The sequence below is a fragment of the Tachysurus vachellii genome, chromosome 9, assembly GCF_030014155.1.
Source record: "Tachysurus vachellii isolate PV-2020 chromosome 9, HZAU_Pvac_v1, whole genome shotgun sequence".
NCBI lineage: Eukaryota > Metazoa > Chordata > Actinopteri > Siluriformes > Bagridae > Tachysurus > Tachysurus vachellii.
Window position 1 is genome coordinate 24,394,164 of NC_083468.1, and position 16,263 is coordinate 24,410,426.

General features: G+C 37.2%; 1 protein-coding gene across 1 annotated transcript in view; it reads right to left on the reverse strand.

Moving 5' to 3' along the window:
* The window catches only part of LOC132851702 (collagen and calcium-binding EGF domain-containing protein 1-like), a 20,147-nt gene extending 6,539 nt beyond the window's left edge, over positions 1-13,608 (reverse strand). Inside the window, exons 1-2 of the mRNA XM_060878687.1 lie at positions 13,239-13,608; positions 11,039-11,119 (exon numbers count right to left, since the gene is read on the reverse strand). Of these exons, the coding sequence (XP_060734670.1) occupies positions 11,039-11,119; positions 13,239-13,342 (185 nt within the window). The 5' untranslated portion in view covers positions 13,343-13,608. The remainder of the gene's footprint in view (positions 1-11,038; positions 11,120-13,238) is intronic.
* Between the last annotated feature and the right edge of the window lie 2,655 nt (positions 13,609-16,263).

The window sequence follows — 16,263 nt, forward strand, 5'->3', positions numbered from 1 at the left end:
TGATTATTAGCTTGTGTTAAATAAACTCTATACATGCTTGACTCCAATTTGTCTCTGTGGGTATGAAACACACTTTGTTTATTGAGCATGAAGACTTCAGCAGAGTTCACACACACACACACACACACACACACACACACACACACACACACACACACACACACACACTATCCTGTTAATGAGATCTCCAGTGCTATTGATAAGCCTCACTAACAAGCTCAGCTCAAACTTTAACTTGCAATGACCCTTGTTTAGGCCCCCCATAAAACACTCACACACACACACACACACACACACACACACACACACACACACACACACACACACACACACACACACACACACACACAGTATTCAGCATGTTACACAGTCCAGAAAGCCCCTATCAGTTTACATACTTATCCACTAACAAGGGGGGGATTTTGTGTGAATGCTCGTTTGATTTATTTGCTCATTAACAGCTGGAATGTGGACTAATATCCATAATGAGCTCTTGTCATGTGTTTGTGTGTGTGTGTGTGTGTGTGTGTGTGTGTGTGTGTGTGTGTGTGTGTGTGCAAAAAATCTTCTCCATGTAGGGTCAATCTGTCATAATGCAGGACATAATCCATATTAACGGACACAGAGAAGCCACAGATCTTTGCCAGGGTTGCCAGATTGAGCAGTGATAAGTAAAAGACAACAATGAACAATCAAACCCAATGAACAATGTTATTAACTTAAGGTGTTGCTCCTACAATACAATATCCTACAATATATTTTTTAAATTATGCTCATAAACAGGTTAATACTTCTTAAAAGTAACTTACTTTGAATAAACATCTCTGAAGAAATGAAGTGTAAAATATAAAAGTAAATTTGACCGCGTTGCCAGATAATAAGGAAAGAAAGACTGAAGTAAATGAAGTATGTATGATCAGTTTCAAAGTTTCTTCCACTTTAAAGAGCAACTTTATTTATTTATTTATCACAGGGTACGATCAGTGTGAGAATAATTCTCATAGACAATAAATAACTGTGGTGTGTGTTTTGAACATAATCACTGTTTATATACTCAAACATATTTACTGGACAAATTTCCCAGAATCATGATCATTTAAATCCTTTGTGTGTGCAGACTCGATTAAATATAACGTCTGTTGTATCTTTCACGTTTGATGGAATACCACTGGTATTAAACACTTGTTAAAGTGATATAAGTCAAGTCATGAAGCTTTTAGTGTCATTTCAACCATATATACTGTAGCTGAGGCAGAACACAGTACAGTATAAGCAACGCAGTGTTCTGCAGAATAGGCTAAATGAAGGTAATCTGAATTAAGTGTTCAACAGGAAAAAAGCTGAATCTTTCCTGAAGCCTGATGGAACCAGATCTGCCTTATTGTTCAGAGATTTTGAAACTCCCTGTACAAAAGATGTCGGCCCTGTGCCGATAGACACGGAAACCGAGTAAGGATCTAGAGAGATGTATCTTTCATCCATAAGAGCCAAAGGTCAATGACCTACAAACACACACGGACAAGAGGGAGACTGTGTGTGAGAGACACCGTGAAGGACAATGATGCTCCTGTGTGTGTGTGTGTGTGTGTGTGTGTGTGTGTGTGTGTGTGGGTGTGTGTGAAGCCCTCTACTATGTTTATTTATTTTGCCAGCTCACTTCCAGGGGTCAACCTCATGGGAGCCATGAGTAAGAGGATCCATGGCCCAGAGAGAAAGCTATTTACTACACTTCCACTTAAACACACGCCATCCGTCCGCCCGTCAGTCCGTCCGTCTGTCTTTCCCTCTCTATCTAACTGAAGGTCTCTCTAACCCTTGCTAAATTAGCTAGCTGTCTAGCCTAGCACACAGGTTCATTAGCTCATTAATCGACTTTTCCAAATGTTTTTTTTTCTTCTTTGTTTTAAATGGGAAAATAATGAGAGGAATTGACCACCGTGTTAACAAATTTGGCCCTAATGCATATCATCAGAACCATCAGAATCACAGTTCTGAGTTGATGGCTAGTTTGTGGGGGAAATGTTGCCTTTAGCATGATTTAGCACCTTATACTCTAGCTTAGCTTTGTTAAAAAAGCAGCAGCTGAATTCAAGCTCCAGGACGAGTGAATTTAAAGGTTGTAGACATAATAAATTGCACTTATTGTTGCAGGTTTATTCAAAGCTTCATTTTACAGCTACATTTTTATGGTGCGGTTTGTAAAAGGTTGCACAAACATCTGTAAGCAATCAGCCGTCCTTACAGTGTAAGACTTATATTTTGCAATAACAGCTGGAGCTGGGTTCAGACACTGAGACACTGCGTTGTGTAATAATCAGTAACCCTTTATACATAGCTAAGATCACCCAGGCATGCTGACAGGAGTCACAGAAAGAGCTCAACGTGGCTCAGTTCTTATCTCCAATGGGTTTCTATTTGGTTGTGGGTTTTATTTTTGTAGCTTTACCACTTGTCACAAATACAGCTGTTTAAAAATCTGGATTCCTAATAAACACACCAGAGGTGACAAAAGCTACTGTTGGAAAAATTTGACATTTATATTTACATTTATGACATTTTATCAGATTTATCAGTGTTTTTATGAGCCCCGTTATGCTTTATTCCACTCAACTATAAACTGTTTTAGAAAGGACGTTATTTCATATCCCATTATTATCATTTACGTTATTTCCTGTCCAGTGTCACTAAATGACGATGAGGTTCACTTCTGAGTCTGGTTTCTTCCTCATATCATCTCAGGGAGTTTTTCCTGGTCACCGTGAGATTAACTTAATTTTAAACCTTAAAATTTAATTTTTTTTCTGTTTCCATACTTCTATAAAGCTGCCTTGAGAAAATGTGAACAGATAAAAGCACTATACATTATACATAATAATAATTATAATTTTATTACACATAATTATAATATAATATACATAATTATAACATACATTACATTGAATTGAATCGAATGAAATTACTTTTGTAGTCTCTAGTCAAGATTTGCGTACGTTCTTTGTGAGTAAATAAAACAAATCAAAATCAGCTCTGATCTTGACAGACGGCTTGCAAGGGGAGGCTACGACCCTGCCATCCCGCTGTCACTGGAATGTGACCCCCATCAAAACACACAGAAGTTGGATGGAGATGGAGATGGATGGATGAAGGGATCAGGAGATTAGGATCAAAGAAAGAGCAGCAGACCAAAGAAAGGGAAGAGAGTGCACTTTGCTCTGAGTGGAGTTAGCAGGAGTTTTCCCCATGGACCACGAAAGAGAAAGCCCAAGCTAATTGATCTCAGGGAGCAGAAATGGGTTTGATTTCACCATTTGCTTTGAAGATACAAACATTTATGTGAAAAAATACAGATGAAACACTACACATTCTTAAAGACCTGAGCGTCTGCTTTCATATGAGGTCCATATTAAGCACCACAGGAACAAACTAAATGGTTTGGTCTCTAGGAAAAATAGTAATTATCACAGCAGTGACTCTGATCTGAAAATCCTCCATGTGCTGTAAATAAACCCAAAGATTTGTGATTTATAACATACATAAAGTTACTCACTGTCACTACTACCACTCCATATACATTATCCGTCCACAAGTTTACATTATATGACCATTACAGCCATAGGTGTTGTTGGAAGAACACAATTGTATAGAATGTCTTTTGCTGTAAAAATGCAATTTGCCATCACTGGAACTAAGAGACACAAACCAGCTTGACAATGTCTGTGTCCAAAAAGTCAGCTCCATGAAGACAAGGTTGATGAAGATGGAAGAACTCAAGTGCCCTACACAGAGCCCTGATTCTGACTCAACACAACTGAACACCTTTGGGATTAACTGGAGCACTGACTAAACCCCAGACCTCCTTAATGTCTGATCTCACGAATGCTCTTGTAGCTGAATGAACACAAATCCCCACAACCACAATCCAACATCTAGTGGAAAGCCTCCCAAGAAGTGTGGAGCTTATTACATTAGCAAAGAATGCGATGTTCAAGAAATTGACTAGGTGTCCACAATCTTTTGGCCATATAGTGTAGTTCTTTGCATAAGTATTGACCCCAACTTTACGAAACTGCCGTCATTTCAGCTTCAGTGTAATTTAGCACAAAAGCTCTAAACCACTGGAAGAGAAAGAATGGTGTTTGTTCTGTTGGTAGGAATTCTAAAGATCTAAGGCAACACATCTGGAGAGAATTACAATGTTAGGAAGAAAAACACAGCAATCCACTGACTCAGTGGAATTAATATGGTATACGGTTTAGCCCAAGTGATATTCAGATATGAGTAACTTTAGTTTTTGACTTGTGGACCTGGACAGCGGGTTCATACACACACACACACACACACACACACATTGATCTAACAGTGACAGTGAGACAGGTTCGGTGTGGAAAAAAATAAGCAAAAGTGGCTGAGACAATTATTTCCAGTGACACAAAGAGCGATAAAGATCTGAGAGAGAGAGAGAGAGAGAGAGAGAGAGAGAGAGAGCGAGATATATATATATATATATATATATATATATATATATATATAGAGAGAGAGAGAGAGAGAGAGAGAGAGAGAGAGAGGGAGAGAGAGAGAGAGAGAGAGTAGTATGTACATATATAAAATAAATAAATAAATAAATAAATAATTCAAACTTTGGTTATTATTTAATCAACTGTTCAACCCAGTTATTTAATCCATCAACTTCAAGCCACACTACACCTTTATCTGATTTACTAATCGTGGTTTGAGTCGTGAGAGATTTTAGCGCAGCCATTTATCCGTGTTCTTCAAGGCGGTGGATTTTGCACTTTTCTGTCAAGTTTAGTTACACAACAAGCTGTAAGTTTTTGTCTTACTGACTTAACGTAAGACTACACATTATTGTTCATGGGTGTAAACGAAAACAGGAAGGTATTTGTATCGTGGATGCTCCATAATATTAAACGTAACAATAAACAGACGAACAAAATAATTAAAGTACATAATAAATCTAATAGATTAAACATTAGACATGCTTTGACTGGAAAAATAATCAACCTCAGGCTTTCACAAATCTGTTCCTGATTATTGTTCAATCCCTTCACACCCAACATTTTCCTGACATTGGTCACAAGTAACTGTAAAGTTTCTAAGTATTTTAAGCTCCACTAGCTAAAGAGAAAAGCAGAGTACTGGTCAAAAGGGTTAATACGGTGTTCCTAGATGACGTGAGTGAGATCAGGAGAATCGGACACATCTTTGCTGGAAAATCTCCATTTCACTCACCATCCTTTCTTCTCACCATCCTAATTCTCTCCATATCAGTTACGGAGCCCTGATCACATTGTGACATGAGACACCCCATAAACCTACATAAAAGTCAGAGGGTGCGACCGCTAGCAGCTTCTCTCTGCTTCCCATTTCCTGTATGGAGCCCTTTACAGCGACGGCTCCTGGTTTTACACAACCTCCCCCTGCCAGGGGCAACTTCACTTCATCTGGATCAAACATCACGCATTACTCAGGGGGAGTTTTCCACAGGAAACACGCTGTCATAGACGTCTGCGGCATGATGAGAGAGAGATAGACAGACAGACAGACAGAGTGAGAGAGAGAGAGAGAGAGATTTACTAATACCCCGCTGGCAGAATGAGGGTCGTAGTCTTCTTTGTTGCGTTCAGAGATTTTCCTGGGCGATCTTACACGCACATGTTGAAGATTTAAACACACATCTTTTTAGCAATGGACAAGTCAGCGATCTGTAAAACTCATTCCAAACGATTCAGCTCACATTTCCTGAGGTAGTCCACAATCGAGTGGAATGTTTTAGATCATTGTCCTTTTATCAGTGTCAGCATCTATTCATTTTCTCATCTGGTTGTGTTACAATGTTCTTCAATATTTTCTTCCATTCTTCAATATACTGCGTAATGTTTCCTTGTTTGTGCAAAAAACCTTTGATGATTGTTCACATTTCTCTATTTCATCGGTCCATTTAAGTGTCATTTCTTAATGATATTTCAGCCAGTGGAAATAGCTGTGAAGTTGAAGACATCTGATATCTTCTAAGCCTTCTACTGCATTGTAGGCATCAATTAGTTGTATTTTCAGATGCATACAGAAAGATTTTGGATTTTAGTGCAAAGTTTGTTGGTCAGAATTCATTACACTACTGAGGATGTATGAGGATGTATGATGTATGAGGATGACTACTTGACCTGATGACCGCCGGTTTTACAGCTGGAAGTCCGAACTTTTCACATACTACAATTTCAATTTTATTTTTCAGTTTATGTTTATAAGGGATATGAACAATTAACAAAAAGCTCAATAGAGACAAATTTTCAGAGAGCGCGAGAGAGAGAGAGAGAGAGAGAGAGAGAGAGAAATTGGGTTCTTCCTCCTTCCCAATTCATACCATACCAAACAGTATGATCATAGATTGCAATCTGAAGCCTGTCAAGCTATAAATCCCTAAAGCTTTGACACCAAACCACCACCTTCACACCTTCACACCCTCCTCCCTCTCTCTCTCTCTCTCTTACACACACACACACACACACACACACACACACACACACACACACACATTCACTAAGCCTGTGTTTCATCTCCTCACAGCATTAATGATACACAATTTACTATTTAGCTCTCACAGGCTTAAAACATAAATCATCCCTAATCTTAGCATCCACCAAATGTCTTCTGTGAAAAAACTGGCTGTAAAAACCTCTGTCCTTTTTCACTCACACTCTCTCTCCAGCACAAAGAACCACATTACTGACTGAATAAAAAATTTCTCTTATTTCTACTTGGATAAAACATCATTCATTCTGTGCAAATGATCCGTTTGTGTACATATCTGTCATCTGGAGTCAATGCTTTTTGGATGAGGATGAAACTGTAAGACAGGAGTGTATGGCAAAGAGACAGGTGCAGTCTGAGGCCATGCTGTGATGAATGATGCATTAAAATACCTGGCTCAGGACTCAGGACGTAAGAGGATTACTCGTACAAAGATAACACAGCGATAGACAGACTTACAAGAATTGCAAGTAATATACGACAGGATGAATTAAAAGGGTACATGCCGTTAAGACTGGGATTTTAAAGAGTGTAGCTTAATATTTAGTTATAATATACAGGAGCTTGTCAGCTTGTTCTAGCAGAAGCTATACGCATGCTAATCACATTTCAAAGTCAGTATTCCTGAAGTACTGCCATGTAAGCATGTGAATAACTAGCTACTTAAGCTTCAAAATAAGAAACAGTTTAAACATTCTTTTTTTTTTGAAAACACAAAACAATAGCAACCAATCACAACACACACACACACACACACACACACACACACACACAGACACTCACACAGTCAAAGAGTACAGACAACTTAGAATTAACAGTCAGCCTCCAACATTTGTCTTTGGACTGCTGGAGGAAACCGAAGAACACAGGGGAAAGGGGAGGGGGGAGAACTGCACACACACACACACACACACACACACACACACACACACACACACACACACACACACACACACACAGGGAGGATGTAGGAATCCATCCCCAACTCCAGAGGTGTGTGGTCAAAATTGTAACAACTAATATCCCTGTTGAATTGCCATGTGCCACTAAAATAATAAATAATAATTACGCATTGAATCGTCATCATTTTTAGGAAACTTTCTAATTATAACAGAGCACAATTTTGGTAAGCATTCTCATTATTGAGACTTAGTTGAAGAGTTTATTTTGTCTCTAACCATTTAATACCTGCCTTTTTATTGTACATTTAAAAATGTATTAATTTACATTGACGTCTCCTGGTATTCCATATTCAGGCAAATGTGTAAACACCGAGTTCGATTGCAACAGGTCTGTGTCTTTAACAAAACTTTTAACAAGCCAGCAGGATTACCGAGTAAAGAAATGTGTATTTAACTTGAATCTGTTCGTCTTCATCAGAGTGTAAATTGAACAGCTCATCAGTCCTTTTAGTGCTGCTATATATATTTAACCACAGAAAGACAGATGGCCCAAATAGACTCGTCGACTCCATTTTCTTTCACAGATCTGGCTGCATTATTTGCTCTTTTGTGAGGTTTCTGGAAGATATTGATGCGTACAAACACTGCCAGAGTTTAAACATCACTCTGTCAAACTGCTGAGTTTGAGGCAACGCTAATTAGAACAAGATTCAAGAGCCTCTGGACAAAGAGCATCAATCTAGAGAGCGAAAGTAAAAGAAACAAAAAATGGGCACATAAAAAGTGGTGATCTGCAGGGTCCAAGAACCTTCTCTAGTACAACATCTTTGAAACCGTTATTTAAATGGAATCTCTCTCCCTGTGGATGACTGATTCTCAGACATTACAGATGTTCTTAGATACTTGTCCTGAACTATGGCTTTTAGATTTTGTATGAACCAGTCATGAATAGAAGAAGACAAAGAAGAAGAAGAAGAAGAAGAAGAAGAAGAAGAAGAAGAAGAAGAAGAAGAAGAAGAAGAAGAAGAGGTTTCCAGTTTCCAGTGCTTGGACCCCTAAGAAGCCCCTTACTGCAGTCCCTCTGAATCCATAGAGGTCAATTGTATTAAACAATACCCAGCCCATGTTGGAGTTAACCCTGACAGTAAACAGATCCTCCTCTCAGCCAGACTCTGACATATCTGCTCAATACTCACTAATGTAGCACTTGGACTGAAGCAGAGATGAAGGTTTGATGGCATGAGAGAAGTAAATGAGGTTGTGGCTTTAAGGTGTCTGTTTTTGCTCTTGACTCTGAAATGGGATTTCTCACAGATAAGAATCTGCTGCTGGAATTATCAACGGTCCGTTTAAGTCGACTTCGATGCAGTCATGTACGCTTAAATGCCGGATATAATTTACCCATCGATACGATCACTGTTTAACACTAGTGCTGGTTATTATGGTGCTACATGACACCAACATTAGCTACACAAGCCTTTAATGGGAACTGACATAAAACTATATACCATTTAAAATTAAAGCTAAAACTCAGCACAGAAAACCAAAAAGTATGCAAATTACTCAACCTTATGTCATTAAAAATTTGTCATTGGTAAAATATAAAAAGTCATATATGACTTATATAGGCATTATGTAGCTTGTAGCTTATCAAGTAGCTTGTAAACAGTTATATACTTTTATAGACAGACTTGTGCTTCTGTGTGCTATATTTTCTTAACTCATATAGCTCATATAACCTAAGCAACACTAAAGAGGCGAGCAAAGTTGTATGACAGTAGCTCTGTTGGTAAAGGTAAGGCAAAGTAAGATATAAGGAAAGGTGATCTAAAGTAAAGTAAAGTAAAGTAAAGTAAGGTAAAGTAAGGCAAAGTAAAGTAAAGTAAAGTAAGGTAAGGTAAGGTAAGGTAAAGTAAGGTATGGTAAAGTATGGTAAAGTAAAGTAAGGTAAGGTAAGGTAAAGTAAGATAAGGTAAGGTAAAGTAAAGTAAGTAAAATAAGGTAAAGTAAGGTAAAGTAAAGTAAAGTAAAGTAAAGTAAAGTAAAGTAAAGTAAAGTAAGGTAAGGTAAAGTAAAGTAAAGTAAGGTAAGGTAAGGTAAGGTATGGTAAGGTAAGGTAAGGTAAGGTAAAGTAAAGTAAGGTAAGGTATGGTAAAGTAAAGTAAAGTAAAGTAAAGTATGGTAAGGTAAAGTATGGTAAAGTAAAGTAAGGTAAGGTATGGTAAGGTAAGGTAAGGTAAGGTAAGGTAAGGTAAGGTAAGGTAAGGTAAAGTAAAGTAAAGTAAAGTAAAGTAAAGTAAGGTAAGGTAAAGTAAGGTAAGGTAAAGTAAGATACCTCAAAAGTAAGTAACATAAGGTAAAGTAAGATAAGGTAAGGTAAAGTAAAGTAAGGTAAGGTAAGGAAAAGTAAAGTAAAGTAAGGTATGGTAAGGTAAAGTAAAGTAAAGTAAGATAAGGTAAGTACTGTAAAGTAAGGTAAGGTAAAGTAAAGTAAAGTAAAGTAAGATAAGGTAAGGTAAGGTAAGGTAAGGTAAGGTAAGGTAAGGTAAGGTAAGGTAAAGTAAAGTAAAGTAAAGTAAAGTAAGATAAGGTAAGGTAAAGTAAAGTAAGGTAAGGAAAAGTAAAGTAAAGTAAGGTATGGTAAGGTAAAGTAAAGTAAAGTAAGATAAGGTATGGTAAAGTACTGTAAAGTAAGGTAAGGTAAAGTAAAGTAAAGTAAAGTAAAGTAAAGTAAAGTAAGATAAGGTAAGGTAAGGTAAGGTAAGGTAAGGTAAGGTAAGGTAAGGTAAAGTAAAGTAAAGTAAAGTAAAGTAAGATAAGGTAAGGTAAGATAAGGTAAGGTAAGGTAAGGTAAAGTAAAGTAAAGTAAGGTAAGGTAAGGTAAAGTAAAGTAAAGTAAAGTAAAGTAAAGTAAAGTAAAGTAAAGTAAAGTAAGATAAAGTAAGGTAAAGTAAGATAACTCAGTAAGGTAAAGTATGGTAAAGTAAGGTACGGTAAGGTAAAGTATGGTAAAGTAAAGTAAAGTAAGGTAAAGGTAGGGTAAAATAAAGTAAGGTAAGGTAAAGTAAAGTAGGGTAAAGTAAGGTAAGGTAAGGTAAAGTACGGTAAAGGTAGAGTAAAGTAAAGTAAGGTAGGGAAGGTATTACCTATGACTCGGATATCAGTGTTCTAATTGATGTCATTTTGTTAGCAATATGCTAATCAGCTAACTGCTGAATATTTAACTTCCTCAAAACAGCAAACTGTAGAGTTAGTGTTCTAGATTTGAGTGATCTTAAGCACGTATTTATATATACATGTAAGAAATGTTACTTTAATTGTTGCTTATCGTAAGGTTAGCAACAATTAGCAGTCTTTTCTCTGGCAAGGTTTCTGAGTTTGAATTGAGTTTCCAATGTTTTTTCCAAGTTATGGCCTTTAGTCGATTGCAGCATTGATAAGTAAGTAATCTTTCACCTAACCATAGTTTGAACACCTTTAACAACTCTTTAACTCTGTATAATCATCCAGATTTCTATTTTTTACTCTATTTTTTATTACTTCTAGCTAACTGTGTTTGAGGTAAAAGCATTAAGATCCGGTCTTACCTGAGGCATGTGCCGCTCTCTCCTCCTGCTCTGATACACAGGTACTCCACTGTCACGATCTTATTTTCAGGACATTCTTCTCTGTAATACAAACACATCATTAAATCACAGTTAGACAGACAGAGAGAGAGACAGACAGACAGAGAGAGCGAGAGAGAGAGGGAGAGAGAGAGAGAGACAGACAGAGAGACAGACAGACAGAGAGAGAGAGAGAGAGAGAGAGAGGTCAGATAAGTTCCTCACACTAATCTTGGTTTCTTTGTGTTTTGGACTGTACAGATTATAGGCTGTTGAGAGACTGAAACGGTTCGAGCTGCCAGGTCGGTACTTCAAAGTTAATAGCAGCGATACAGGGAAGGATTCAAGAGGTCAAAGAGCACAGCAAAACCATCTGATATAGTATGTTGTGAAAGTTTTCGGTTTCAATTTCTGTAAAAAGTAGTTGTTTATTCATTCTGCATTCATTTGTTGGATCGTGTCACTGCTGTGATTCATCCAAACTCTCAGAAAGTCTCATCTGGAGCATCTGAGACCGTTCAGCATGATCAAAACTCACAATAAAACATCTAAAGATGAATCCAAAGAGTCATGTCCATGCTTTAGCTCTCTGTGATAGATCAGCATTGTAAAGCCAAATACTGTAATGATGATGAATGAGGAGGTTGTACAGGCAGATTACACAGCACTGTATAGTAGTCAAACTACATCACATCCCCCTGCTGTGGATCATGTATTTTAGTGGATCATGTGGATCAAGCGTTTTATTTGTCTTAAACCACAGCGATTAAAAAAAAAAAGCTCAAAAGCAAAATGAATTAAAGAATAACCACACTATAGTTTTCTTCTTTTCTCCAGTTATCATGATAAATAAACACTTCACCAAATCTACTACCACACACACATTTTGTTACTATAGAAACGTTTAGAAATTTAGAAATGTAGATAAATAAGTAAATAAATTAAATAAGTAAATAATAAAATTTTAAAGGAACAAGAGATTAATTAAAAAAAAATAAACAAATAAATAGCCCTGCGATGGGTTGGCACTCCGTCCAGGGAGTATCCTGCCTTGATGCCCAATGACGCCTGAGATAGGCACAGTTCATAACACTAATCTATCTAATGTCAGAGTTTAATCACACCAAAACCTCCAGGCTTTTCTCATGCCACTGCTCAGGATAAAGCACTGATGAGGATTAGAGCAAAGAAAGTGAGAGGAAGGTGCTTATAACTGATTTAACTGTCTTATACCCACTTTAATCCTATTCTAGGGATTTAGGGACCTTGGCAAAGAGTTTTCTAAGTGAGATCTGAAAGAAAACATTTAAACAAAAATGTTCTTCAAGGATTCTTTATTGGATAATTAAGAGGTTTGAGCAGCTGTTTAAGAGAGGGAAAAAGTACAAAGAAACTTTAAGGGTTCCACTAAAGAAGATTGATGATAGATTTCATTTTTATATCTACAGATATTTCACAGACCTAATCTTTGATCCACAAAGTTCAAAGACAAGTTGTTGTCTGTATGGCTTTTTGCATGTTCTTCAGGTGTCTCATAACCTCCAGCTCGTCAGTTTTCAACTTCCAAATCCATGCCATTGGTTGAATGGCTCTGATAAATTGGCTTTAAGTGTGAATGTATGTATGCATATGTGTGTGTACATTAGTGTGTGTGCGTGTGTGTGTGAATAGTGCCCTGAGATGAACTGCCTTCCAACGAACTGTCACTCATTTTCATGATATACCGAGAATTAAACGATATATATATATGTATATATATATATATATATATATATATATATATATATATATATATATATATATATATACATACACATATGTATATAAATATATATATACATATGTGTATATATACATATATATACACATATATATATCCTCCCTTTGTGTGTGTGTGTGTGTGTGTGTGTGTGTGTCATTTAGATATGCCATAAAACAATTTTTTTTATTTCATAAATCCATTGAATTATTTAATTTTTTTTTTTTTATCCCAGAATGTCTCAAAATTCATCAATCAAATCATCTTTAAGCAGCTTTAGGGAAGCAAAACTGTCCTTCTATTACATACACACAACATCCTTAATCCTTAAGACATAAAATTCATGCCATGGACAAAACATAAAGACAACTACTAGCTTTAAAAGTGAAATCATGCAGGAATGTTGAGTAAGAGAATCCTTACCTGCTGCTGTCAGCTTCATTCCGTGAATTTCCAGAAGTCGGAAGTAAAACAGTGCTGAAGAAAGTAAACAGAAAAAGAAGCATGCGATAATAAAATCGGCTCATGTTTCCCTTTAATCTGTCAATCAACAGAAACTCTTCAGTCACTCCAGTGCTGATTGCTGTTGTAGGATAATACAAAGCCCTCTATTAAGGAGGCATGTTTTACATGATGATGATGATGATGATGAGAAAGATCGGATCAAAACGGCTACAGGCACGAGGTCTGCGTGGTGTGCGCGCATCTCGGGCAACTTTTACGCACTGAAGTGTTGGAGTATCCGCGCCCCCTTAATGAAGATCTGGGACGGGCTTCAAGCGCCTTTAAGTCCCCACTGCATCTGCACTAAAATCCCAAACGGCTTCCTTAATTAGCATGACAGCAGCTCCGTCCCAAAGCAAACCAGATACTACACAGCACTGCCAGCCTGCAGCTCAGACCACTGAACTTTCACATAGTGGACCAGAAAGCACGTTATGACGCAAGCTGTGACAGCATTACCCAAATATTTCTACGGTGAAAAGTCGAATTTAGTGATTTAAGCTTGTATAAGTTAAGATTTTATTGTACACAACGATCAGCAGCATCATAAAAACACTGACACGTGACGTGAAGAATATTCGTCACAATAGCACAGGGGGATGCTCTGAAACCTGCCGAGCACTATAGTACTAATAGTCCCCCGCACTATTTGAATGTGCAAATATCCATTACTGTGTGCCATGTACTGTGCATACACAAAATACATTTTGAAATATGTAAACAATATACTCTTAGTACCATTATAAGGACATCTTTGTACTTTATACTCAAAAGGTTACACATTACTACCTAATGTGTACCTTAATGTACAACTATAAATTTTTTGGGGTTAAATAAGGTACAAAGATGTCCTTTTAAGGGTACTGTCCCAGTGGCAAGCTGTTCTCTTTCTTTCTTTCTTTCTTTCTTTCTTTCTTTCTTTCTTTCTTTCTTTCTTTCTTTCTTTCTTTCTGTTTTATAATCATATATAATCATAACGCATATAAGCATGATTAAAAAAATCATGATTAAAAATAAAACCTGTCATTTACACAAGGGTTAATTGAAAAAAAAAACAGATAACACTAGACATTTCGTTCCCCCACTTTTTAAATGATGGCTACGCCCCTGCCTTGCATACTGGTATTCATGTAGTTCCACTTATCTAAACATTGGTGTAGAAGTACTACAGCCCTGTCCTGTAACATTCCTGAAAAAAAAAAAAAAAAAACGGTTTAATAAATATGATGTTGACTTGGTCTCCAGAGTCCATAGATCTCAATCGGACTGAGAAATTCAGATGAAGATTTATTACTCACTCACTCACCCATTCACTCATTTACTCATTCATTCACTCACCCATTCACACAGTCACTCATTCCCTCTCTCATTCACTTATTCGCTCAATAACTAACTCACTCACTTACTGACTAACTCACTCACTCACTTATTTACTCACTAACTCCCTCCCTCACTCACTCACTTATTTATTTACTCACTCACTAACTCACTCACTCACTCATTTACTCACTCACTCACTTATTTACTCACTCACTCACTCACTCACTCACTGACTCACTCACTTATTTACTCACTCACTCACTAACTCACTCACTCACTCACTTATTTACTCACTCACTCACTAACTCACTCACTTACTCACTCACTTATTTACTCACTCACTCACTAACTCACTCACTAACTCAATCACTAACTCACTCACTTACTCACTCACTAACTCACTCACTAACTCACTCACTCACTCACTCAATAACTCACTAACTTACTCACTTATTTACTCACTAACTCACTTACTCACTCACTTATTTACTCACTCACTCATTCACTCACTCACATATTTACTCACTCACTCACTCACTCACTAACTCACTTATTTATTCACTCACCCATTCACACAGTCACTCATTCACTTATTCCCTCACTCACTCACTCACTCACTCACTCATTCCCTCTCACACTCACTCACTCACTTACTCCCTCACTTGTTTACTCCCTCACTCACTCACTCACTCACTCACTCACTCATTCCCTCTCACACTCACTCACTCACTTACTTACTCACTCACTCACTCACTCACTAACTCACTCACTTACTCACTCACTCACTCACTCACTAACTCACTCACTTATTTACTCACTCACTCACTAACTCACTCACTTACTTATTTACTCACTAACTCACTCACTTACTCACTCACTCACTCACTCACTAACTCACTAACTCACTCACTTATTTACTCACTCACTCACTAACTCACTCACTTACTTATTTACTCACTAACTCACTCACTCACTCACTCACTCATTCACTCACTTGGACAGGGTCACAGTGTATATCTGGAGCAAGAGAATACATCCAGTCCTTCACACACACCATTCACACCACACCATTCACACACACCATTCACACCACACCATTTACACCCACCATTCACACACACACTCAGACCCAAAGGCAACTTTGAAGCATTTAAACTAAATTTTATTAAATTAAATGCATTCCGATGCAGAGTTTAAGCCATAAACAACTCTACAAAAGAAACACATACTATTTCCATTAGTCCCATTCAGGTTATGTGACCAGGTAATAAAACATAAAATACAACTGAGTACAAGAACCGCATGGTAATAAAAATCTCAATAAAATAAAACCCCTGGTTTTAAATCACAGAAACCAGAGACAGTCCTGAAACCCATGAATGAGAATTGTGCTGTTAAAATATGTATAGACATATGGCCAAAATAATAGAAATGATTCATAGATCCTTAAGACAAAATACACACAAGAATAAAGCACCTACATTCTTAGAAAAAATGTTTCTCATGAAGGATTCTAATTAAGAGCTGTATGATCAAATGTTAAACATTCACACCACACTGAATCAACTCCCCTAAACCAAACACAACGAAAGAAAAATGTCTTTGTTTCCTGCCCACTGGAGTA